This window comes from Podarcis melisellensis, assembly GCF_964234715.1.
Source record: "Podarcis melisellensis genome assembly, chromosome: 10".
NCBI lineage: Eukaryota > Metazoa > Chordata > Lepidosauria > Squamata > Lacertidae > Podarcis > Podarcis melisellensis.
This window is the reverse complement of record NC_138542.1, coordinates 71,490,019-71,514,720: the sequence shown is the minus strand read 5'-3', so window position 1 is coordinate 71,514,720 and position 24,702 is coordinate 71,490,019. Positions and strand designations below refer to the sequence as shown.

Genomic DNA, 24,702 nt, shown 5'->3' with positions numbered 1-24,702 from the left:
ACCGACAGACACGTAACTTTTTTTTCTCCCAGGGCGCGTCAGGAGGAGGCGGAAAGTTTTGGGTTTTCCTGTGTTTTTTTGGGAAGTGGGGAAGAGCGAGACAGCAGCTCTCCCCCCACGGGGCTCCCTGCTTTTTTCTCTCTGGGCTCCCCAAGTTTTTTGTGGGGGGGTCTGATCTCTCTCCCTCCCTCTCCCTCTCCTCGGTCTTCTTCGCTCGCTCGCTCGCTTTCTCTCGTCGTCTCCTTCCCCCGCTGCGCTTCCATCGCGGAGGCAGAAGGGGGAGGCGGCGAGCCCGGGCTCCTCTCCCTCTTTTGGGCTCCCTCCCCCGGCCCCGCATTCTTGAGAAGGGAGCAAAAGCAACAAAGAAGCCCGAGGAGGAGGAGCAGGAGGAGCGGGCGGCGGCGGCGGGAGGAACTGCCGCAAGAGGCGGCCAAAACTTTGCAAAGCTTTTCTTCTGCTTGGGAACTTTTTGGCCAAAGTCCGCGCCAAGTTTTTCCCCCCTCCCGCTCCTTCCTGACTTTTTTGGGGACGGAAAAGGCATCCCGGGGGCTGCCTCGGCCGAGGGGGCGGCTCTCTGGATCATGGCCTTCGGTGGGGCCCAGGCCCAGGCCGAGGCGACGCCGCTGCTGCCCGGCCCGCGACTCCCGGGACGAGGCGCTTTGCGCGCGGAGCCCGGTGCGCCCTAGGCGCACGGCCGGGGAAACCCGAGGAGGCGCAGGCGGCGCGGGCGCTCCGATGGCCCCTTTAGGGCTGGTCCGGTGGCTGCTTTGGGGGCTGCTGGGCGTGGGGCTGGGCGCCCCGGACGGCGGGGCGGCGGGGGCGGCCTCGAGGCTCAACGGGAGCGCGGCGGCGGCGCCGTCGGGCCGGGGCGAGGAGCGGTGCAAGCGCGCGGCGCAATGCGAGGCTCTCCAGCAGAACGTGTGCCTGGGCTCGCCGCTGCCCTACGCCGCCACTTCCACCCTCCTGGCCGGGGACTCCAGCTCGCAGGAGGAGGCGCACGACAAGCTGCTCCTGTGGTCCGGTAAGGGGGCTGCTGGACGGGGGTGGGGGAGCCCCGCGACCGTGGGTGCCATGCAGCGTGCCGAAATGTGTGGGTGCCTGGCCCCCCATACAGTGATACCTCGGGTTAAGTACTTAATTCGTTCCGGAGGTCCGTTCTGAACCTGAAACTGTTCTTAACCTGAAGCACCACTGTAGCTAATGGAGCCTCCTGCTGCCGCCGGAGCACAATTTCTGTTCTCATCCTAAAGCAAAGTTCTTAACCCAAGGTATTATTTCTGGGTTAGCGGAGTCTCAACCTGAAGCATCTGTAACCTAAGGTACCCCTGTATAGCAGCAGTTAAACATATATAATCTAAATCTTAATTACTAAAATATAACCTGAAATTGTCATTCAAGGCCTTAGGGAACGAGCCGTGCTACCATAATGCTACCAAAAAGTTTTATGGCAGTCGCACAGAATTTGGCCAACCTAACAGAAAAGCTTCTGGACTTTTAACAAAAGATGTCTTAAACATTCTTTTCATTTCATTGTACAGTGGTACCTCGGGTTAAGAACTTAATTCATTCCAGAGATGCGTTCTTAACCTGAAACTGTTCTCCACCTGAATGAAGCACCACTTTAGCTAATGGGGCCTCCTGCTGCTGCCACGCCGCCGGAGCCCGATTTCTGTTCTTATCCTGAAGCAAAGTTCTTAACCCAAGGTATTATTTCTGGGTTAGCAGAGTATGTAAGATGAAGCGTATGTAACCTGAAGCATATGTAACCCGAGGTACCACTGTAATAATAATAATAATAATTTTTATTTATACCCCGCCCTCCCCAGCCAAGGCCCAAGCCAAGGCTCAGGGCGGCTAACAAGCAATAATAAAACAAGTTGAATGAATACAACAAGATTAAAAGACAACATTAAAATATTGAAACATTAAAATGCAGCCTCATCACAGGAGGAGAAAGGAAAAAGAAAGAGGGGGAGGGAATCAAATTGGCTCCAAGCCAAAGGCCAGGTGGAACAACTCTGTCTTACAGGCCCTGCGGAAAGAGATCCTGCAGGGCCCTGGTCTCATGAGGCAGAGCGTTCCACCAGGTCGGGGCCAATGCTGAAAAGGCCCTGGCTCTGGTTGAGGCTAATCTGACTTCCTTAGGGCCCGGGACCACTAGGGTGTTGCTATTTATGGACCTTAAGGTCCTCCGTGGGGCAGACTGGGAGAGGCGGAGCCGTAGGTACGAGGGTTCTAAGCTGTGAGGTACGAGGGTCCTAATCCCTCCATGGGGGATTTTGTGCATGCTCTTGCACCCAGGGCCCCAGGGAATTGGCACCCAAGACGCCGGGGTGTAGGGTCGCCACCTTGGTTCTGGCAAAATACAGGACGGGGCGGTTGGGGAACGATTCCCTCACCCCCCAAAATCTGGTGTTGTAGTGACTTCAGAGCAATGCATTGCGATCTTTTGCAGCCTGACAGGGTGGCCCCTCTGGAATCAGCCACACACACATGAATTGGTACATCTGCCTGTGTTTGGCAACCCATAGCTGGAAGACCTCTATGGAAGACCTTCCACCAGTGGCATAGCGTGGGGGGTGCAGGGGGGGCCGGCCGCACCGGGCGCAACATCTGGGGGGGCACGTGCTTGCACTCTCAGCTCTCTGCCCCTACCTGGCTCACTCAAGGTTAGGGGGCGCAAATTACTTGCCTTGCCCCGGGTGCTGACAACCCACGCTACGCCACTGCCTTCCACACATCGTTTAAGCACATGCATTTGGAGAGGGTCCCTAACTTGGCAGGGAGGAAGGTGGAGGGCACCTGAAATAATAATAATTGTTTATAATAATAATTTATTATTTGTACCCCGCCCATCTGGCTGGGTTTCCCCAGCCACTCCGGGCAGCTTCCAACAAAGACCAAAAATACACTAAGATGTCACACGTTAAAAACTTCCCTGAACAGGGCTGCCTTCAGATGTCTTCTGAATGTCAGGTAGTTGTTTTTCTGTTTGACATCTGGTGGGAGGGTGTTCCACAGGGCGGGTGCCACCACCGAGAAGGCCCTCTGCCTGGTTCCCTGTAGCTTTGCTTCTCGCAGTGAGGGAACTGCCAGAAGACCCTCGGAGCTGGACCTCAGTGCCCAGGCTGAACGATGGGGGTGGAGACGCTCCTTCAGGGATACAGGGCTGTTTAGGGCTTTAAAGGTCAGCACCAACACTTTGAATTGTGCTCGAAAATAAAGGGCAAAACTGTGTCAATGCAGGACGTAGCCGTGGACATTGGAATACGGGACAATCCTGCATTATGCAGGACAGGTGGCAACCCCAGGCCCAAGAAAGAGCACTCTGTGGGTGCTGGGAAGGGGTGGGGGCCGTGGAAGGAGAGGCAGAGTCTGGGGAGCAGGTACCCATGCAGGAGATGGAGGTAAATAAATCTTGCTTTCCCAAGCAGCAAGAGGGCCTCTGAGCATGTGCAGAGCGCACGTCCCAAGGCCCCACGCATAGTAGGGTCTGCAAGGGGTGATTCAGGCCTGTGCAGGGATTTGTAGGGCACACATATTGCTCTGTAGTTAATTTACACAAGGGTAAATTAAATACACCTGATGCGGGTGGCACTGTGGGTTAAACCACAGAGCCTAGGACTTGCCGACCAGAAGGTCGGCGGTTTGAATCCTCACGATGGGGGTGAGCTCCCGTTGCTTGGTCCCTGCTCCTGCCAACCTAGCAGTTCAAAAGCACGTCAAAGTGCAAGTAGATAAATAGGTACCACTCTGGCGGGAAGGTAAACGGCGTTTCTGTGCGCTGCTCTGGTTCACCAGAAGCAGCTTAGTCCTGCTGGCCACATCACCCGGAAGCTGTACGCCGGCTCCCTCGGCCAATAAAGCGAGATGAGCGCCGCAACCCCAGAGTCGGCCATGACTGGACCTAATGGTCAGGGGTCCCTTTACCTTTACCTTTTAAAGATTAAGGGGAAATACAAAACAATCATTCACGCAAAAATAGGATATGTTCAAGAAATACCTAGAAAAATACAACAACATAACATCTATTGAAGCGGTTGAATGACCCTTGAGAAAAGGTTCTCAGCCTCTCTCCTAGCGCTGCCTTCTCTTTGACATCTGGTGGGAGGGCGTTCCACAGGGCGGGCACCACTACCAATCCCTCCTCCAAGGAGTCAAAAAGTCCCAGACACTACTGTGGATGTAGTCATGTCTCTTCACAGGCTCCTGGCACAAACAGATCAGCTGTGTTCTTTTTCTGCCCTTAGACACCTCAAAGTGAGATGTTTTGAACATTCCTGCTTCAAAATAAGCCTTGAAATGATGGTTCAACTGTAGTATTTATGGAACAGAACAGGGAACATCCAAAGTCTCCCCAAATGGCTTTTGAAAGGGCATGTATAGCAAAAGTTTCAAGAAACACTTAAGCTGTTTCCTCTTACGTGGAGGATCTCTGCAAATGGCTTGCGTTTTGCTGTTTGTTTTCAGCTTCTATTGATCTTTTTTCTCAAGAGGCAGAAAAAGGATCCGGTCATAGAAGGGACACAAAATAAGTCAATAATTTCCTATTGATCCCACGCAGATATATCTTCTGTCTCTCTCTCTCTGCAAGTACTTGGGCAGCTCTTATACTGCTCATGCCCCCTGTGTTTGAAAACGTCCAGTGTTTGAAAACTTCCTGTGAAGGGAAGATTACCACCTTCCAAGTTCAATGTTTAATAGATTATTGTATTTTAATATTCTGTTGGAAGCCACCCAGAGTGGCTGGGGAAACCCATCATCATCATCATTTTTAATTTGTATACCGCCTGTCTATCTTATAATACTCAAGGCGGTTGAAGCTGAAGAAACAAAAAATGTACATCTTACAACAATCTACTGCAATACAAAAATGTGAAAATAAAACATAACTTTAAAATAGGCAACCTCCATCAAAAAGCAACATTCAGCCATCATTAGAATAGTCTAAAATAATAATATCAACATACAAAAGTTAAACAGAAATCCACTTAACGGTTACAATAATATCTAAACTATAATCAATAAAACAACGGCAAGCCACAGTACATAAAACAATATACCGTATTTTTTGTCCTATAGGGCGCACCGGCCTATAGGACACACCTCGGGGTTTTTTTTTTGGGGGGGGAAATGAATTTTAAAAAATTATTTCTTCCCCCCCAGCCGCGGCTGCAGCCCCAAGCCTTGCGCACACCTGCCCGAAGCAGGGGGCACCCTCCGGAGGCTTGCGGACACCCACCCGAAGCATGGCGAGCCTTCCGGAGGGCTCCCCGTGCTTCGGGCTGCTGGGCTGGCAAGGCTTGCGCATAGCTTCCTGAAGCCTGGAAAGCTAGAGGCATCGGTGCGGACCGACCCCTCTCACTCTCCAGGCTTCAGCGAAAGCCTGCATTCGCTCCATAGGATGCACACACTGCCTCCCGCAGTTTGGTCAAACTCATGTTCGTAGCTTCGAGAACACTGTCCACCCATCTCGTCCTCTGTCGTCCCCTTCTCCTTGTGCCCTCCATCTTTCCCAGCATCAGGGTCTTTTCCAGGGAGTCTTCTCTTCTCAGGAGGTGGCCAAAGTATTGGAGCCTCAGCTTCACGATCTGTCCTTCCAGTGAGCACTCAGGGCTGATTTCCTTCAGAATGGAGAGGTTTGATCTTCTTGCAGTCCATGGGACTCTCAAGAGTCTCCTCCAGCACCATAATTCAAAAGCATCCATTCTTCGGCGATCAGCCTTCTTTATGGTCCAGCTCTCACTTCCATACATCACTACTGGGAAAACCAGAGCTTGAACTATATGGACCTTTGTTGGCGGGCGGGGTATGAATAATAAATTTATTATTATTGTTGTTGTTGTTGTTGTTGTTGTTGTTGTTGTTGTTGCAGGTTCCAGGCCCCCATGGCTTCTGGAGAAAGAAGCTTTTATATATTGGTTAAGGGGACAGGGATTGCCAATAACAGATGTCGAGGGATCATTGACTCCCGTCTCTCTCTCTCTCTCTTTTTATTTCAAGGTTTACGAAATGCCCCCCGCTGCTGGGACGTGATCCAGCCCCTCCTCTGCGCCGTATACATGCCCAAGTGTGAGGATGGCCAAGTTGAGCTGCCCAGCCAAACCCTCTGCCAAGCCACCCGGGGACCTTGCACTATCGTGGAACGAGAACGAGGCTGGCCGGACTTCCTCAAGTGCACCACGGACCGCTTTCCTGAAGGCTGTCCGGTACGAGAGCAGGGGGCGGTGGGGGCTGGCACTGGGATGTCCTGTAGGGGGAGCTGCAGTTGGGGGAGGAGTTGGGATACTGCCAGGAAGACGGGGGCATCAGGCAAAGCACCCAGCTGGCTTTAGCCACCGGCCGGCAGCCGGTCTCCCTTGGAACAGCATCAAACAGCGACACAACCCTCTAATAATAATAATAATAATAAATTTATTTATACCCCGCCCTCCCCAGCCAATACCGGGCTCAGGGCGGCTAACAACCAATAATAAAACCAAGTTGATTAAAATACCATTTAAAAGATTAAGATACAACATTAAAACAATTAGGGAGCAATCTCTTCAAAGGAGGAGAAAGGAAAAAGAAAGAGGGGGAGGGGATCAAACTGATTCTAAGCCAAAGGCCAGGCGGGACAGCTCTGTCTTACAGGCCCTGCGGAAAGAGATCAGATCCCACAGGGTCCTGGTCTCATGAGAGAGAGTGTTCCACCAAGTCGGGGCCAGTGTTGAGAAGGCCCTGGCTCTAGTTGAAGTTAATCTGACTTCCTTAGGGCCCGGGACCTCTAGGTTGTTGCTATATATGGACCTTAAGGTCCACCGTGGGGCATACCAGGAGAGGCGGTCCCGTAGGTACGAGGGTCCTAGGCTGGGAAGTGCTTTAAAAGTCAAAACCAGCATCTTGAACCTGACCTGATACTCCACCGGGAGCCAGTGCAGCTGGAAAAGCACTGGTTGAATACGCTCCCATGGCAGGGACCCCGTGAGGAGCCTCGCTGCAGCATTCTGCACCCGCTGGAGTTTTTGGGACAGCTTCAAGGGCAGCCCCGCGTAGAGCGAATTACAGTAGTCAAGCCTGGAGGTGACCGTTGCATGGATCACTGTGGCCAGGTCGGAGAACAGAGGAAAACATGTCTGCTTCCCTTCTCCAGCAAAACAGCAGTAACCCAAAAGCTATATACAAGCGGAAGTTCCCAGCAAGTGCTGGAAGTAAACAGGCATGTGACACACACAGTCCTGCCTGAACCCTTTTAAGGTGGAATGGAACTATATCCTAATAGGGAGATCAGTTGAGACGGAAAGCCCCTGTTCTGCAGTGTGAGGGGAGTCAGGAAGCTCTGCCCATTCATTTCTCAGTGGAAAATGTGCTCCAGAACATCTGGGGTGATTGAGGTCAGCGTTTTGCTACTGGCGATGGCAACCACATGGAGATTCCTGGGCCGCCACAGTTTAAAAACCTCTGCCGTAGTCCACAGGTTTTGTTTTAAAAATTTTATTTTTACCAACAACCAAAACACAAACGTTGAAAACAAACAGTGAAACCCCCCCAAGCAGCTGATACATTGAGTGTACATAATCAATCAAATCAACCATATGTACAATTCTATATGCCTTAACACTCCTCCCTCCACAAGGTTTGTTTAACTTTCAACGTTTTAATTCCCCCAAGTTGTTCAAACCTGCCCAAATAATTCAATATTTTCTCAAATCAATCCTCCTCCTTCTCACTGACCTTAAACCCTTTCATTTTATCTATCTTCACAGTTAGATATTCTAAGATTATAATATTTTTCTATTTTTCCCTCCATTGGTTCACCCCTAGCTCTTTTGCATTTCCCAATTACTCGCTATAGCCTGTCTGGCTGCAATTACCATCAATTTTACTCATTTACATTCCTCTTTTGTTTCTAACTCGGTGCTACTCAGGCTAATAAGAACCATTAATTTAGATATTTCCACCTTCCTACCCACATTTCCCGATATTTCTATACCAGTCTGTTTCCAGAATTCATTAACTAACGGACAGTCCCACCACATATGACTGTATGTTCCCATCACTCCACATTTCCTAATTCCAGATTATGTAATATGATAATTCCAGATTATGTAATATGATATAACCTTACAGGTAATACCACTTTTGTACCACAAAATTGTAGTCCACAGTTAATCCCATTTCCGTTTCCACTGCACAGAATGAGGTCCAGAACATCAAATTCAACAGCTCAGGGCAGTGTGAGGCCCCCCTGGTCCGGACGGACAACCCCAAGAGTTGGTATGAGGACGTCGAAGGCTGCGGCATCCAGTGCCAGAACCCCCTTTTCACTGAGAAGGAGCACCGTGAAATGCACGTCTACATTGCCTCCTTCAGCTCCGTCACCATTTTCTGCACCTTCTTCACCTTGGTGAGCAGGATTAGACTACTGCAGTGCACTGTCCCTGGGGCTGCCCTTGGAGACGGTACAGACCCTGTGGCTTGCGCAGAACGCAGCCGCAATAACATTGACGGGACTTCCGTCATGTAGCAGCAATGATTGCGAGATCTGCACTGGCCAATAATAATAATAATAATAATTTTTTACTTATACCCTGCCCATCTGGCTGGATTTCCCCAGCCACTCTGGGCGGCTTCCAACAGAATATTAAAATACAATACAGTGGTACGTCGGGTTACATACGCTTCAGGTTACATACGCTTCAAGTTACACCTTCCGCTAACCCAGAAATAGTGCTTCAGGTTAAGAACTTTGCTTCAGGTTAAGAACAGTTTCAGGTTAAGAACGGACCTCTGGAACGAATTAAGTACTTATCCCGAGGTACCGCTGTAATCTATTAAACATTAAAAGCTTCCCTAAAGAGGGCTGCCTTCAGATGTCTTCTAAAAGTCTGTTAGTTGTTTTTCTCTTTGACATCTGGTGGGAGGGAGTTCCACAGGGCGGGCGCCACTACCAAAAAGGCCCTTGGTAAGTTACCGAGCTCCTTTTAAGGTCCTGAGATCAACCTGTAAAGCCCTTAACACCTTGCAAGGTAGGTGTTTGCCCTCGGAGCTGGACCTCCATGTCCGGGCTGAACGATGGTGGTGGAGATGCCCTTTCAGGTAAATGTGGCAGCTTAGGGCAGGCGTAGGCAAGCTCAGCCCACCTGGCATTTTGAGACTACAATTCCCATCATCCCTGTTAGCTAGGGATGATGGGAGTTGTAGTCCCAAAACATCTGGAGGGCCAAGTTTGCCTAGGCAAACTTTCAAGGTCAGCGCCGATACTTTGAATTGTGCCCAGAAATGTACTGGGAGCCTGTGTAGATCATAAAATGGATTCTACATTGGCTGGGTGATCCCGTCTCCAGCGGGGAACAGACGCGTGCAGGCAAACTGATCAGGATTGAACTCCCTGCTGTCCACAGGCCACGTTCCTCGCTGACTGGAAGAATTCGAACCGGTACCCGGCGGTCATCCTCTTCTACGTCAACGCCTGCTTCTTCATGGGGAGTATCGGCTGGCTGGCGCAGTTCATGGACGGAGCCCGCAGCGAAATCGTGTGTCGTGCCGATGGGACCATGCGATTGGGGGAACCCACGTAAGTGCCAGTTTGCAGTACAGAAAGTCTTGATCTGATGTGTTAAGAGATCTTTCCTCTTCTAACTAATTCGCAAGGGTTCTGGAAGCTTTTCTGCGTGAAAGAAACAGGCAGAAGGTTTGTGTTGTTTGGGTTACAGATAGGTAGCCGTGTTGGTCTGCCATAGTCAAAACAAAAAAAATTCCTTCCAGTAGCACCTTAAAGACCAACTAAGTTAGTTCTGTGTATCTGAAGAAGTGTGCATGCACACGAAAGCTCATACCAAGAACTAACTTAGTTGGTCTTTAAGGTGCTACTGGAAGGAATTTTTTTTGTGTTGTTTGGGTTATTCCTTCTGAGAAGCTGAGTACTGTTATGTACTGAAGTTCTCACCCTGGGCCAGCAGGGGGATACTGTAGATAGTTATGCAAATAAGGGATCAAAAGTGACGTTCAGTGATTGGATAGTTTTAGAAAATTGTTACAGTTACGTTGTACTGGAGCTTTATATAAGCAGGCTGGCTGAACCTTTAGTTCAGTTCTGTCCTAGCCTGTGAATAAACAAGAGCTGTTTGAAGAATCGCTGTGTTGTCTGATATGTTCACCCACAACTTAACAAGTACAGTTGGCTTAACCTGGTCCTGTTATCTCTTTCTGTCTAGGTCAGGGGTAGGCAACCTAAGGCCTGGGGGCCGGATGCAGCCCAGTCACCTTCTAAATGTTTATTGGATGGATTTTCCCCCTAAATTGATTTTTGAATTCTGAATTTATTGTTATTCACATTTTATACTGTATTTTATGCTGCTTTTTTAAAATCAATTAAGTGTTTTAAATTTTTTGTTAGCCGCCCTGAGCCCGATTTTCTGAACCGGGAAGGGCGGGGTATAAATTAAAAAAATTATTATTATTATTATTAATATTATTATTATTATTAAATGCCCTTTACCCGCAGCTCCAACGAGACCCTTTCCTGCGTGATTATCTTCGTCATCGTCTACTATTCCTTGATGTCGGGTGTAATCTGGTTCGTCATGCTCACCTATGCCTGGCACACATCCTTCAAGGCGCTGGGTACCACCTACCAGCCGCTGGTGGGGAAAACCTCCTACTTCCACCTGGTCACCTGGTCCATTCCCTTCGTCCTCACCGTTGCCATTTTGGCGGTTGCCCAGGTAAATTTACTTTTATTTTATTCATTTATTATTTTTTGTATCCCACCTTTCCCCCCCCCAACAGAGACTCAAAGTGGTTTACATAGTAAATCTGGATTCTTTTGAAAGCTGCATGAAGTTTTGCCTTAAATGTTCAGCGTCTGACAAAATGGACCACGTTATTTCACCGCTTTCTGCTGTGTGCTTTTCATATTTTTAGAACAAAAATGCAACCGACAACAGTTTGGGAAAGTCACTTAAAATCCACCAAGGTCAGAGTAGCTATGCTCCAGACATTCACTGATGATTTACTGGCAATCGCTTTTCTACATAAAAATGGCAACCATAATTTTAAGTGATAAGACGTTAGGCTAGTTGAAAAAGATTGAAACAAACTTCATCTCAGTTAAAAGAGTATGCGGAGAATATACCGTATTTTTCGCCCTATAAGACGCACTTTCCCCCCTCCAAAAATGAAGGGGAAATCTGGGTGCGTCCTATGGGGCGAATGCAGGCTTTCGCTGAAGCGTGGAGAGCGAGAGGAGTCGGTGCGCACTGACCCCTCTCGCTCTCCAGGCTTCAGGAAGACATCCGCAGCCTGCTTCCCGGAGCGTCGGGTGCCCTGAAAGCAGAGCACCCGGCGCTTCAGGAACACATCCGCAGCGTGGGGAGCCTTGCAGGAGTTCCCCGCAGGGCTCCCCACTCTGGGGATAGCAGCCCTGAAGCAGAGCGCCGCTCGCGCCGGGCAGACATCAGCCAGCCCCACAAGCTCGGGGGACAGCAGGGAGGCGCAGCGCCGCCATCCCGCTGTTCCTCGACCTGGTTCGGTTTCCCCCACCTGCTTTTGGGGGGGAAATAAAGGGGAATTTTTTTTCCTTTATTTCCCCCCCAAAAAACTAGGTGCGTCCTATGGGACGAAAAATACGGTAGCTCACATTTGTTCCAATCAGGCTGCTTGGAATTATCAAAAGTTTTTGTTTCTGGCAACGATCTATTTGGCTTCCCCATTAAAAAGCCTGCTGATCAAAGTTCTTAGAAATGCCCCCCTTCTCCAAAATTCAAGGTGTGATAGTGCCACGAGGTAAGCTTTGATTTGAGATCATTGGGGTGTGCGTAGTTGCTAAATTCCATTTTTTATGAAGAATATGGCAACAGAAGCCACAGGATTTCCCCCCCCCCCACACACACACTCAAAAATGGCCTTTTTGCACAGGTGTGCTGGGTGGCTTGGATTTTCCCCAAGGAAAGCGTTGTCCTTCTCATCCCGGGGAAGTGATTGTGTTGGACGCAGCGGTGCTTTATAAATGTCATTGGCTGGAAACTGCAGGAGGAGAGGGAGAGATTTGGTGTTTCGCAACTTTCTGACTAGTTGCAGGACCTTAGCCAGGCCTAGCAGAGTAAACGCAGAATCCACGGAAGCAATTGGCTGCAGACAGAATAGACGACGTAGGAACCAGGAACTTGTAGTTAGGTGTTTATTATATACAGTGGACTAGTTACAGGAACAGAACACGGATCCTTAGCTAGCTCTCTCTGACACGACTGTCAACTCCTACACTGACACACAGAACTCTGAACACTGAACTCTGAACTAACACATTCCAGTTAGTAGGCCATTAATTATCACTCCCTTGAGAGACCTTGACCAATCAGGGAGCTGTCTCCATGCCTCTGTTATCACCAGGCAGACTTACTCCTTCAGATTGCCTTCTGGCTGTGTGCCAAACCTTAATTGACTCTGTGTGAGTAGCTGCATGTACACAGTTTCCCAACAGTATGGACCCTTGGCCTCGTCTAACAGGTGTTTCTTAAGTTCCTACCTTGTTGTCAATCGAGCCTTGACATCTTGGAGAATGGTCCAGCAATTGAGCTGGGATATGGTGGATATGGGACCCTAGAACTCCCTAAGTTGTTCATGCGCGAATGTTCAGGGAGGCAGGAGAGGATATATTGTTTATTAATATCCTTCCTAAATTGCGCTAGCAAGTTTTATAACTTAGCAGAGTTTTAACATTCCCCTTTTAAAAGCACAGCGCTTAGCTTGTTGCAAGCTTCTCAATATTTAATTCTTGGTGATTTCCCTTATATCCTTCTTAAAAAGGATAGACATAACACAATCTTGTGTACAGAATATATAAAAGAGGTTTATTCACACATTCATGAATTGACTTCCCACTCACACCTGCACAATGCTTTTGTTCAAACCCTTTCCTCCTGTGTAGAAACCCTTTATCTATTACAGAAACCCCTCTAATATAATTACTTTATCATTTTTCTGCTGCTGCTGCTGCTCCTATCTCGAATCCTGCCTGTGCTTGACTATAATACTTTTTTCTTTTTTATCATAACTTTTTTGGTTTTTACACATATTTTTAAATGTAACATCCGACATATATATATAGCATAGCAAACATTTGGCCGTAAAAGCCTAAGACTTCCAACCTCCTGGACTGATGGTTTTCCAACTTCCTTTCTGATATTGCATTTTGTTATTGTAATTACTACTATTAAATCCTTTCCATAAATAAACAAATTATAAATCATACTTAGCAATAAATAATGAAGTTACTTTATTATTTTATAATTTTTATTATGACTATTCTTCCCCCCCCAATATTCTTTGTTGATTTTCATTTACATACTCCACATAGACATACTGTATTACATTTTACATTTTTATTTGCTCCCCAGAGCTAACCTCCTTCCTTCCTTGTTCTGGCTTTTTATATCACATCTAATTTTTTTGCATTGGAGTGTCTATAGTCAAATAAATCCTCCTGTATATATAATTCTTATTGTCTGTCCGCATTCATTTACAACTAACATTGGTTAGATTAATCACATTATACATTTTACTTTTTATTATTTTCTTTATCCAGAAATTTTCTTTGTATTTCACATTATGAGGTTTATTTCAATTCTGCTGGTTTCACTATTTCACCTTATCCTTCCTAATGTATGACATAAATTTTCCCCATTCTTTTCGAAGTGTTTCATCGCCCTGTTGTCGAATTTCCCCCGTTAATTTAGCTATTTCCGCATATTCCATTACCTTCTGTCGCCATTCTTCTACTGTTGTTAATTGCTGTTGTTTCCAATCCTGGACTAGCAATAACCTCGCCGCTGTTGTTGCATATAAGAACAATTTCTGGTCATTCTTGATATTTTTTCAAATACAGTGGTGCCCCGCAAGACAAATGCCTCGTAAGACGGAAAACTCGCTAGACGAAAGAGTTTTCCGTTTTGGAGGTGCTTCGCAAAACGAATTTCCTATGGGCTTGCTTTGCAAGACGAAAATGTCTTGCGAGTTCCTGCGGGTTTTTTTTCCTTTCCCCCCCTTTTTCTAAGCCGCTAAAAGCCGCTAATAGCGCTAATCCGCTAATCCGTCAATGGGCTTGCTTCGCAAGACGAAAAAAACGCTAGACGAAGAGACTCGCAGAACGGATTCTTTTCGTCTTGCAAGGCACCACTGTAGTTCTTTTATGTGTCCCGAATCTCTGACCAGTCATCTTCATTTAATTGGCCCGAGTTCCGGTGTCACAGGAGAGAGGAAAAGACTTAATACTTTGTAGGGAGGAGGGAACAGAAAGCTGTTTCGGAGATGTTGTTGTGTTTCAGGTACAGTGGACACTCAGGTTGTGAACGTGATCTTTGTGGGATGCATGTTCGCAACCTGCAGTGTTCACAACCTGCAGTGGCGTGTCTGCCCACATGCGGATTGCGATTCAGCACTTCTGCGCATGTGCAAAGCGCAATTTAGCGCTTCTGCTCATGCACAACTGCCGAAACCTGGCAGTAACCCGTTCTGGTACTTCCGGATTTCGGCGGTCTGTAAACCCGAAAAAACGCAACCTGAAGCATCTAACCTGAGGTATGACTGTACTTGTTTCCAGTTTTTTTAAGCTGTCTGGCTTCTCTCCCTGTCTTTCCTCCCTCCCTATTGCTTTCCCAGGTTGACGGGGACTCTGTGAGTGGCATTTGCTTTGTGGGCTACAAGAACTACCGCTACCGAGCCGGTTTTGTCCTGGCACCCATAGGCCTAGTCCTGATCATCGGTGGCTATTTCCTGATCAGAGGTGGGCTCTTACTCAATTTGTTCTCTCTGGCGCTGTTTAATATTTAATGCTGTACCGTTTTTAACACTTGATTGGGAGCCGTCCAGAGTGGCTGGGGATACTCAGCCAGATCGGCGGGGTATAAATAATAATAATAATAATAATAATAATAATTTTTAAGTATTTATTGAAGGTTCAAAAAATTACAAAAATAAAGGAAAATAAAACAAAAAATACAAAATACAGAAAAATAAAAACCATTAAAAACAAGTCAATTTTTCCATATCTTATCTTTCATTTGCTTATTTCCTTGACCTCCTCACACCTCCTCACACCTCCCTTTTTTGTATTTTGTATTTTTCTTAATAATTTATCTTAATATATTGTAACTTTACATTCTCACCCATCAACCATCCATTTTTACATACCTCTTTGTAACATTTCTGCTAAAACCACATAACGTCATTCCAGCATCCTTCTAACATTCTTTAATTTTACAATGTTTCTGTAGATAGTCTTTAAACTTCTTCCAATCTTCTTCTACCGACTCTTCTCCCTGGTCAGGGATTCTGCCGAATAATTATTATTATCATCATTATTAATTCTGCCGCTTCCCTCCTAGGTGTGATGACTTTGTTCTCCATCAAAAGCAACCACCCAGGTCTCTTGAGCGAAAAAGCCGCTAGTAAGATCAATGAGACGATGTTGCGCCTTGGTGAGTCGGCCGGGCTTGCTTGGAGGGATCTGTAGGTTGTGGGGGGTTTTTGGGAGGGGGGGGCAGTTCCTGCAGAGAAAAAGGAAGTTGAGACAACATTAATTGATTGTGATTTTATGTAAACTGTGTTATTTTTACTGTTGTTAGCCGCTCTGAGCCCAGCTTCGGCTGGAGAGGATGGATATAAATAAAATTTTATTATTTATTACTCCTGTAATAAGTTGCCCCATTCAGGACCAGGGAGTCCCCCAGACCTGCCCCCCCCGCCCCCCAAAACAGTACTTCTGTCTTTCAGGATTCAGCCTCAATCTGTTAGCCGCCAATCTGTTAGAAAGCAAATGGCAGAGGTCAGAGCAGTGGCGTAGCGTGGAGGGTGCAGGGGGGGCCGGCCGCACCGGGCGCAACATCTGGGGGGGGCGCTCGCCGCCTCCGGAGTCGCCGAAGAGCCTCGGGCACAGGCTGTAGCAGAGCCCCATGTCTTGAGGAACCGACAAGCTGTGCGCACGTCCGGGCTGAAGGCTTCCGGCAGGCAGCGGCTCTCAGCGCTCGCCGCGGTCCCCGCGCGTCAGGGCCGCGGAGGGCGCGCCAGGCAGCCCCTCCTCACAGCCCCGTCGCAGCTGCTGGGCCATGTTGCATTTTCCTCGCCTCTCTGCCCTCCTCCTCCGGGCAAGCGGCGTCGTTTGGGCGGCAGCGCCAGCGGCAACTCGCCTCAGATCACCTGACACGGACCCGCCGCCGCCGCCGTGGCTACCTTACCGTGAATACCCCAGCCCAGGCAGCAGCAAGAAGAAGCTGGCAGCGGCGGCAGGTTAGGGGTTAGGGGGCGCAAATTACTTGCCTTGCCCCGGGTGCTGACAACCCACGCTACGCCGCTGGGTCAGAGGTCTGTGGGATTCGATCAGTAACTATTGTCAGTGACTCAAACCCAGTCAACGCAAAGCTTTCATAGGAGACACAGTGGCTTGCTCCATATTTCGTACTTCCTCATAGCAAACCTGCCTGACCCCCATGCTCTGGATATCTGCCCCCCTCCATGCCCTGAAGTAGCTGGACGTGTGACGGACTCGAGTTCTTTCTCCCTCCATGGCAGGAATCTTTGGCTTCCTGGCGTTCGGCTTCGTGTTCATCACCTTCGGGTGCCACTTCTACGATTTCTTCAACCAGGCGGAGTGGGAGAGGAGCTTCCGGGAGTACGTCTTGTGAGTAGCGGGTGCCCACCCACGTTCCCCTCTTGTTCCAGGCGGGGGGCCACAGGCTCTTTTTGTGGGTGGTCTCCTTTGGGTGCCATGCTGCGTAGCTCAAGATCTGAGGCAGCTGGGTGGCAAAGGCTGGGACGGAGCAACACTCCAGGGGCATTGTGGGAAATCAAGATGGCGCCTCACGCTCCCAGCCGTTGAGCACTGGGAGTATCGGAGCGGAGGGATGTGTAAGGGATTTAAGGGGGCCCTGAAGACCCCTGGCAGAAGCCTGGGAAATGGTGTATCTGCCGAACAAAACCCATGTCCACCAAAACACCCACTTTGAATTGGACACCAGGAAATCCAGATTCTGTGAAGACGTCCAGAATCACTGTATATTTTTTATTATTTATTAAATGCGTATACCTTTCTTCATTGAAAGATCTCAGGGTGGTTCACAGAATAAAATACAGGATAGAACACATGGAAATGTTTAAACCGAAACAACAAAACAATAACACGCCCAATCACCCTCCCAGTAGAGCTCAGTTTCTTACACATAAACAATTGTCTGGAAGAAAGCATCACAGCAGAGTTTCTCTAAAGGATCCTTTATTTTCAGGCTACAAGTAGTACTTTTGAGTAGCGGGTTCTACTCAAATCAGTGATCTTTGCAGATTTAAAGAAATCTTTGTTGAATGACTGTATGAGTTTTAGCCAATGTGTTGGTTAGAGCAGTGTTCCCCAACCTTGGGCCTCCAGCTGTTTTTGGACTACAACTCCCATCATCCCTCCCTAGCAAGACCAGTGGTCAAGGATGATGGGAATTGTAGTCCAAAACAGCTGGAGGCCCAAGGTTGGGGAACACTGGGTTAGAGTATAGATTAAATTTGCATTTGAAAGGGGAAATAGTTCTAAAAGAAAAAGGGATACTCTCGGGTTTTTTTATTGCAGGGATGGGGAATCTGTGCTGTTAGACTACAACTCCCATCACCCATGACTATTGTCTGTACAGGTTGCTGGGAGCTGTAGTTCCCCATCTGGGGGGCCGCAGGTTCCCCACCCCTGTCTAACAGGATTCACACATGATCCCAGAATTCCAACTCCACTCGCACAGGAGAAAATGTGTCTTCTATGGGGGGTGTTTATTAGGTGGGGTGATCTACTCAGAAGTAAGTCCTATTGAATCCAGTAGCACTTACTCCCAGGTCTGCGTGGTTAGGATTGCAGCCTTCACCTTGCAGTTGCAATCTCCTAACATTTCTTCAAATTCAGATAGCTGTTTGTAGATCTGAGGTTCCTTCCCCCTGTGTATGTTTTACAGCTGTGGTCTACACCACTGAGCCTCTTGGGCTTGCCATTCAGAAGGTCGGTGGTTCTAATCCCCATGACGGGGTGAGCTCCCATTGCTTGGTCCCTGCTCCTGCCAACCTAGCAGTTTAAAAGTACAAAGTAGATAAATAGGTACCGTTCCGGCGGGAAGGTAAACGGCGTTTCCGTGCGCTGCTCTGGTTCGCCAGAAGCGGCATAGTCATGCTGGCCACATGACCCGGAAAAACTGTCTGTGGACAAACATCGGCTCCCTTGGCCAGTAAAGCGAGAAGAGCGCAGCGACCCCAGAGTCGTCTTCGACTGGACTTAACGGTCAGGGGTCCTTTATTTCATTTTTATTATTGTAAGTTGTTTTGAACTCTTTTTAATACTGCTTTCAATTCGGTAACCCTCTCTGGCACCTTAGAGGAAAGGGCAGGCAACAAACAAAATAATAATAATAATAATAATAATAATAATAATAATAATAATAATAATAATTTATTTATACCCCGCCCTCCCCGGCCAGAGCCAGGCTCAGGGCAGCTAACACCAGTAAAATTACAGCAAAAACATAATAGGGGGAAAAAACCAATTTAAAATACAGGTTAAAATGCAATTTACAATGCGGCCTCATTTTAAACGTAGCCCATAGATCAATAGAATCTTGTAATAATATTCTGCCCCCCCCCCAAGTTTCATCTCCGCTCTTGCCCCCCGCAGGTGTGAGGCCAACGTGACAATTGCCACGCAGACCAACAAACCCATCCCTGACTGCGAGATCAAGAACCGCCCCAGCCTGTTGGTGGAGAAGATCAATCTCTTTGCCATGTTTGGGACGGGGATTTCCATGAGCACCTGGGTGTGGACCAAAGCTACCCTCCTCATCTGGAAGCGCACCTGGGGAAGGTAAGAGCTGGGCCCAGCCACCCTTGGAAGAAGCCGGGATTTTAATTTTGAGCCCATCCTGCGGCTTCCAGGCGCCAGAACCCCAGCTGCTCTACATGGGGCCTCCGGCCGAGCTGACGGCCCTGACCGTTACATAATGCCATTTATAAGAACTCGATATTTTAGTGTGTCAGCAGCTAAACTTTGGAACTCCCTGCCAATTGGCACTCTTTTCGCGGCACTCTTTTCAGCATCTGCTGAAACCATTTTTGTGGTTCTCCACCTGTGGGTCCCCAGATGTTGTTGGACTACAACTCCCATCATCCCTGAGCTCTGGCCTTGCTAGCTAGGGGTGATGGGAGTTGTAGTTCAACAACATCTGGGGACCCACAGGTTGAGAAAGGCTGGGTTAGACAAAAATTACCTGCCCAGCAGTTTAGAAATTTGAGGTGCATTTCAATCTTTTTTTTTTTAAGTCTGGTTTTTTAAATTATAAATTCTTTATTGAAAAATATAAAGGACAAAAATACAAGTGCACAAAAACTAAGAAACAAGAAATAGTACGTATGTAGAAAACAAAATTAAAAAAAGAGACTGTGTACGTTGCAAAAAAGGGGGACGACGACTTGATATTTGATTTGAACTGATTTTATAATGAATTGATTTTAGTTTGCTGTATTATTTTACTGTTGTTAGCCGCTCTGAGACCGGCTTCGGCTGGGGAGGGCGGGGATATAATTATTATTATTATTATTATTATTATTATTATTATTATTCAGACCTTAATCTAATATGGTACAGTGGTACCTCGCAAGACGAATGCCTCGCAAGACGAAAAACGCGCAAGACGAAAGAGTTTTCCGTTTTTTGAGTCGTTCCGCAAGACGGATTTCCCTATGGGCTTGCTTCGCAAGACGGAACGTCTTGCGAGTTCTTGCGAGTTTGTTTCCTTTTTCTTAAAGCCGCTAAGCCGCTAATAGCCGTGCTTCGCAAGATGAAAAAACCGCAAGACGAAGAGACTCGCGGAACGGATTAATTTCGTCTTGCGAGGCACCACTGTATAAAAATGAATACCAAATATTGTTAAATTTCAACATGGCAAGTCTACATTTGTGCACAACTTGTTCGTGTGTAGCAAATTTGCATGTATCTTCAATCCAATCATTAAAGGGAGCTGCCTTTTTATTTTCCCAGTTTTTAACTTTTCGGATGTTTTAGATGATCGCTGCTGATTTTTCTTAGGGGTGATTTCATTCCTCTTTTTTATTTTTGGTAAACTGCTTCGAGGGTTTTTTGGTATATTTCCCCCCCCCCCGATCAAGCGGCGTTTAAATTGCATGAAATAAATAAATCCCCTCCCCGCAGGCTGACTGGCCAGAGCAGCAACGAGCCCAAGAGGCTGAAGAAGAGCAAGATGATTGCCAAGGCCTTTTCCCGGCGCAAAGAGCTTCAGCACAACCCCAACCAAGAGCTCTCCTTCAGCTTGCGGACTGTCTCGCACGAGGGGCCGGTTGGTACGTATGTCCACAGGGAAGGGGGTGCTTTGGGGCTCCATGCCAGTCCGATGGAGGGCAGCCTCCCACAGCCGGGCGCGGGGCCGGATTTCGGTTCGATGAGGCCCTAAGCTGGTGAAGGTTATGGGGCCCTTGATATGTCCAGCTGCCCTTTGTCGACAAAAAATTGGCGTTGTTTTTTGTGTTGAGTACATGCTATACAGTGGTACCTCTGGTTGCGAACGGGATCCGTTCACTTGAACATGATGTTGGCATTGCATATGTCGGGGAACTGCCATCGGAGCCAGAGGGAGAGGGAGGGCTCCAGAGGGGTTCCGGAGAGCGTCCGGGAGGGAGAGAAGCAGCCCATTTTCTGGGGAAGGAAATCAGCGTAGCACCAGTGGAGAAGGGGGGGCAGATGGGGGAATCGACGAGGTGGCTCCATGACTCCTCGCCGGAGACCAGCGGGGAGAGCACGGGTCCTCCGCTGCCCACACCCTCCCTGCACAGAAGACTTCCGTGCAGGGAGAGTAGGCGGCGACTAGGCGTCAAAGAGCTTCTTTGCTGGAAGAAGTTCAAGAAACGCCCACTGACGGATTCTGCCAGCGATTGAGACAGCCACGGGTGAGTGGCTGTCCGGACAGAAAGGGTTTACCCAGGTAACCTAGCCAGGTGTGGTGTCGATTTACGCATGAGCAACCCCTAGAACCATTACAGCATACATTTATTTTGTTTTAAATAATTTTTTATTCAATTTTACACTATACATTTGAATTCACACATTAATCATCATCATCAACATTTAGGACTTCCCTGAATCCTTAGACTTCCCTCTATCCCTCCATGGTTTCCATTATCAAACTTTTTCTACTGCATCATATTTTTTCTCTATTTTTCTTAAGATAGTCCATTTCTACCTTAGTTTTTAATACGTTACAAGCGTTACTCAAATCCTGCCAAACGTTTTTAGCTGTTTACAGTGTTCTCTTAAGTAAGTTGTAATTTTTCCTCATTCCTTGTTAAAGTTTCTATCTTCCTGGTTTCTGATTTTCTGATTTTCCCGGTCATTTTTGCCATTTCGGCAAATAATAATAATAATAATAATAATAATAATAATAATAATAATAATATTTCTATCCCGCCCATCTGGCTGGGTTTCCCCAGCCACTCTGGGCAGCTTCCAACAAAAGATTAAAAATACATTAAAACATCTGTCATTAAAGTCATCTTCATCAACCATTCATCTCTTGTCGAGAGTTTTATCTTCTTTCCATCTCTGGGGGTATTGCATACATTTAAGTTATGTCATATTTAAAGAAACGGACACTTGGTGGAATATAAATGTCTTATTTTTACGTTTTGTCGTGGGGAAATTCTGCATAATTGCATACAGAATTGTTTGAGCTGGGTTACAATTCCTGACCCCCCTGAATGTTCCTACCTTCAACATGACTATTTCCTTGCTTTTTTAAAAAATGTCGTTTATTTTTAACATTCTCCCACAAAATTGTGCCCAGTGTGGTTCACCACAGTATGTATTAACAATTTAAACACAGATTAGAAGAAATATCATAATTGAATGCAACCCAGCCGTCCCACCACAGTGGGCAAACGTTGGCCAAGCTGAGATAATTCTGAGGGGATGCAGGCTTTGAAAAACTCATTGTTTGAAATGTTCTCCCCTTCCCCCTTTTATTTGTATACATCATTATAATCCCCCCCCCCAGCTGGTTTGGTCTTCGATATCAATGAGCCATCGGGAGATGTGTCCTCTGCTTGGGCCCAGCATGTGACCAAGATGGTAGCCAGGAGGGGAGCCATTTTGTCTCAGGATGTTTCCGTCACTCCGGTAGCGACGCCAGGTAATTCTGCTTATTTTCTTCTTTCTTTCAATAATATTCTGTTCAGCGTGTAGACAAAGCAAGGGAAGCAACGATAACAACATTACAAAAATAAGAATAATACTGGGTGTCTACTATCTATGGCTTCGTTTCACATGGCAGTTTATGGCATTTCCCTGATGTTTCCCCTAAACAGTTATTTTTGAGTGGTTTCACAACCAATCCCTCTTCTTCACAGGGAGCTCTGGAAATTGTAGTTCAGTGAGGGGAACTTACAACTCTCAGTGCCCTTCACCCAGCTCCCAGAATCCTTTGGAGGTGAAGCCATGACGGTTTCAAGCAGTATCCCAGCCCTTGAAATGTATGCTATGAATGTGGCCTTCCCTTCGATCTCAGAGTTGTTCAACAATCAATCCCTCCTCTTCTCTGGGAATTGTAGCTCCGTAAGGAGAATGGTAGGGACGCATGTAGTGCTGTGGGTTAAACCACAGAGCCTAGAGCTTGCCGATCAGAAGGTCGGCGGTTCAAATCCCCGCGACGGGGTGAGCTCCCGTTGCTCGGTCCCTGCTCCTGGCAAACTAGCAGTTCGAAAGCACACCAGTGCAAGTAGATAAATAGGTACTGCTCCGGCAGGAAGGTAAGCGGCGTTTCTGTGCGCTGTTCTGGTTCGCCAGAAGCGGCTTAGTCATGCTGGCCACATGACCCGGAAGCTGTACGCCGGCTCCCTTGGCCAATAAAGCGAGATGAGCACCGCAACCCCAGAGTTGTCCGCGACTGGACCTAACTGTCAGGGGTCCCTTTACCCTTTATACCTTTAAGGAGAACGGTGGGGCGGGGAGTTTCCTCATAACTTCCAGCACCCTTAGCAAACCCCCAGCTCCCAGAATCCTTTGCAGGGGGAAGCCATGATGGTTTCATGTGTCTCCACAGCGCTTTGAATGTTTGGTTCGGCCTGGGAGTGCCGTGAAACGAATCAGCCATCTTGAAGCAAGCAGCGATTTGGAGTTTGGGGGGGTGTGCTGGGGTGGGGGGCTTCTGACGGAGGTCCCGTACCCCCCCTAACCATCACCTCTGCCCTTCCTTTGCCCACCCACACAGTGCCCCCCGAGGAGCGAGCCAACTTGTGGCTGGTGGAGACCGAACTGTCCCCCCGGCGGGAGAAGAAGCTGAGCCGCAAGAAGAAGAAGCGGCGGAAGAAGAAGGAGGTCTGCCCCATGGGGCCCGCCTACGACCTGGACCCCTTCGCCCCACAGCGCCTCAGCTCCATCCCCCGCCTCCCCCAGCTCCCCAAGACCAAGGGCTTCGTCGCCAGCGCCAGGGAGGCTCAGGCCCTGAACGACGTCCTTGCGCCCAGGGCCTACCCGGCCTGGCGCCCCGCGGCCCTGCCCCAGGAGGACCCTTTTTCCAGGGGGCCACCCCCAGAGCACCCGTCGGCCCTCGGCTGCCGGCGGAACAGCGCCGCCCTGCCTCCCGTCACCCACCCCTTCTGCCCAGATAACAGCCCCATGGAGGAGGCAGGACCCGGAAGCGGCGCCTGGTTCTTCCCGGGACGCCGGCAGCCTCTGCCTCGCGGCAGCTTCCCCCAGCCGCCGCCCCGGAGCATGGCCCCGGGGCCTGGCTTTCTGAGCGGCACCCCTCGCAGGGCTCCACAGGCCCAGGGACGACGAGGGGAGCTGCCAGCCCCTATGCACTCCCGGACAAACCTCATGGATGCGGAATTGCTGGACCTCGATTCGGATTTCTAGGATTTTGGAAAAGCCCTTTCCAGAGGACTTTGAGGGGACGAGGGAGAAGAGGTTTATTTGGTTGTAGAGCAGCCATGACGGGAGAAGCGGACGTTCCCAACTTCTGCCCCCACCAAAAATGGTCTCCTGGGTTTTTGCCCCGCTAGGAAGAAGCTATATTTTCCCTGCTGAGATAACAAGACGGTTTTCTTTGAGCTCTTGTTTCTGACTTTGGTGCAAAAGCTTTCCTTTCTATCCTTCCCTTCCTCCCTCCAGGCGAAATCTTGCACGTCCCAACGCGTCTGCCGTTGCCTCGCCGTTTGCTTAGGAAAACAGACGGATCTCCTGAGATGGAGATTGCTGAATGCTTCTTCCGCAGCATGGATCCTACAGGAGCCGCGTGGATCTTGCGGGATATTTATCGAGGGCAAGGGAGGGTTTTTGAGCAGCGACAGCCACAGTTCCTGTCAGGCAAGATGTTAGAGAGGGTCCTCAAGTCTTCTCCGTGCACTTCCAAACAGAACCTCTTCAGGGCTTGCCAATTGGCGCTGTCCTGAAGTAGATCCAGGGTCTCTTCCACGTCGGCAGTGTGTGTGTGAATGCTCTCTCCCTCCTCTTAGTGGGCGCACTGGTTTTTGTGAGGTGGGTGCAGAGCGGGGAGGGCCGTGTGGTTTATTGCGGGGCCAGAAGGAAGGGCGGTTGGGATCCGTTCTGATCTTGTAGCTGAAGAACCTTTCCCACCTCGTTCTTTCCCGTGGGTCACATGGCAGCGGTGGGTGGAGCCAGTGGCAAAAATGGGCGCAGCAACAAAT

General features: G+C 48.5%; 1 protein-coding gene across 1 annotated transcript; it reads left to right on the top strand.

Annotated features, from left to right (window-relative positions):
• The first annotated feature begins 215 nt into the window (after window positions 1–215).
• On the top strand, window positions 216–24,702 carry SMO (smoothened, frizzled class receptor). The gene is made up of 12 exons (XM_081926936.1): window positions 216–1,021; window positions 6,004–6,209; window positions 8,177–8,386; window positions 9,384–9,556; window positions 10,487–10,706; window positions 14,638–14,761; window positions 15,363–15,455; window positions 16,546–16,654; window positions 18,668–18,853; window positions 20,198–20,346; window positions 22,053–22,187; window positions 23,265–24,702. The coding sequence occupies exons 1-12, from the start codon at window positions 736–738 to the stop codon at window positions 23,909–23,911; spliced, it is 2,538 nt and encodes an 845-aa protein (XP_081783062.1). The 5' UTR covers window positions 216–735; the 3' UTR covers window positions 23,912–24,702.

Excerpts from the sequence above, each read along its gene's own strand:
- SMO (XM_081926936.1), top strand. The coding sequence starts at position 736 with ATGGCCCCTTTAGGGCTGGTCCGGTGGCTGCTTTGGGGGCTGCTGGGC. Across the intron at positions 20,347-22,052 it reads CTCGCACGAGGGGCCGGTTG|CTGGTTTGGTCTTCGATATC; the intron begins GTACGTATGTCC and ends CCCCCCCCCCAG. Across the intron at positions 22,188-23,264 it reads CACTCCGGTAGCGACGCCAG|TGCCCCCCGAGGAGCGAGCC; the intron begins GTAATTCTGCTT and ends CCACCCACACAG.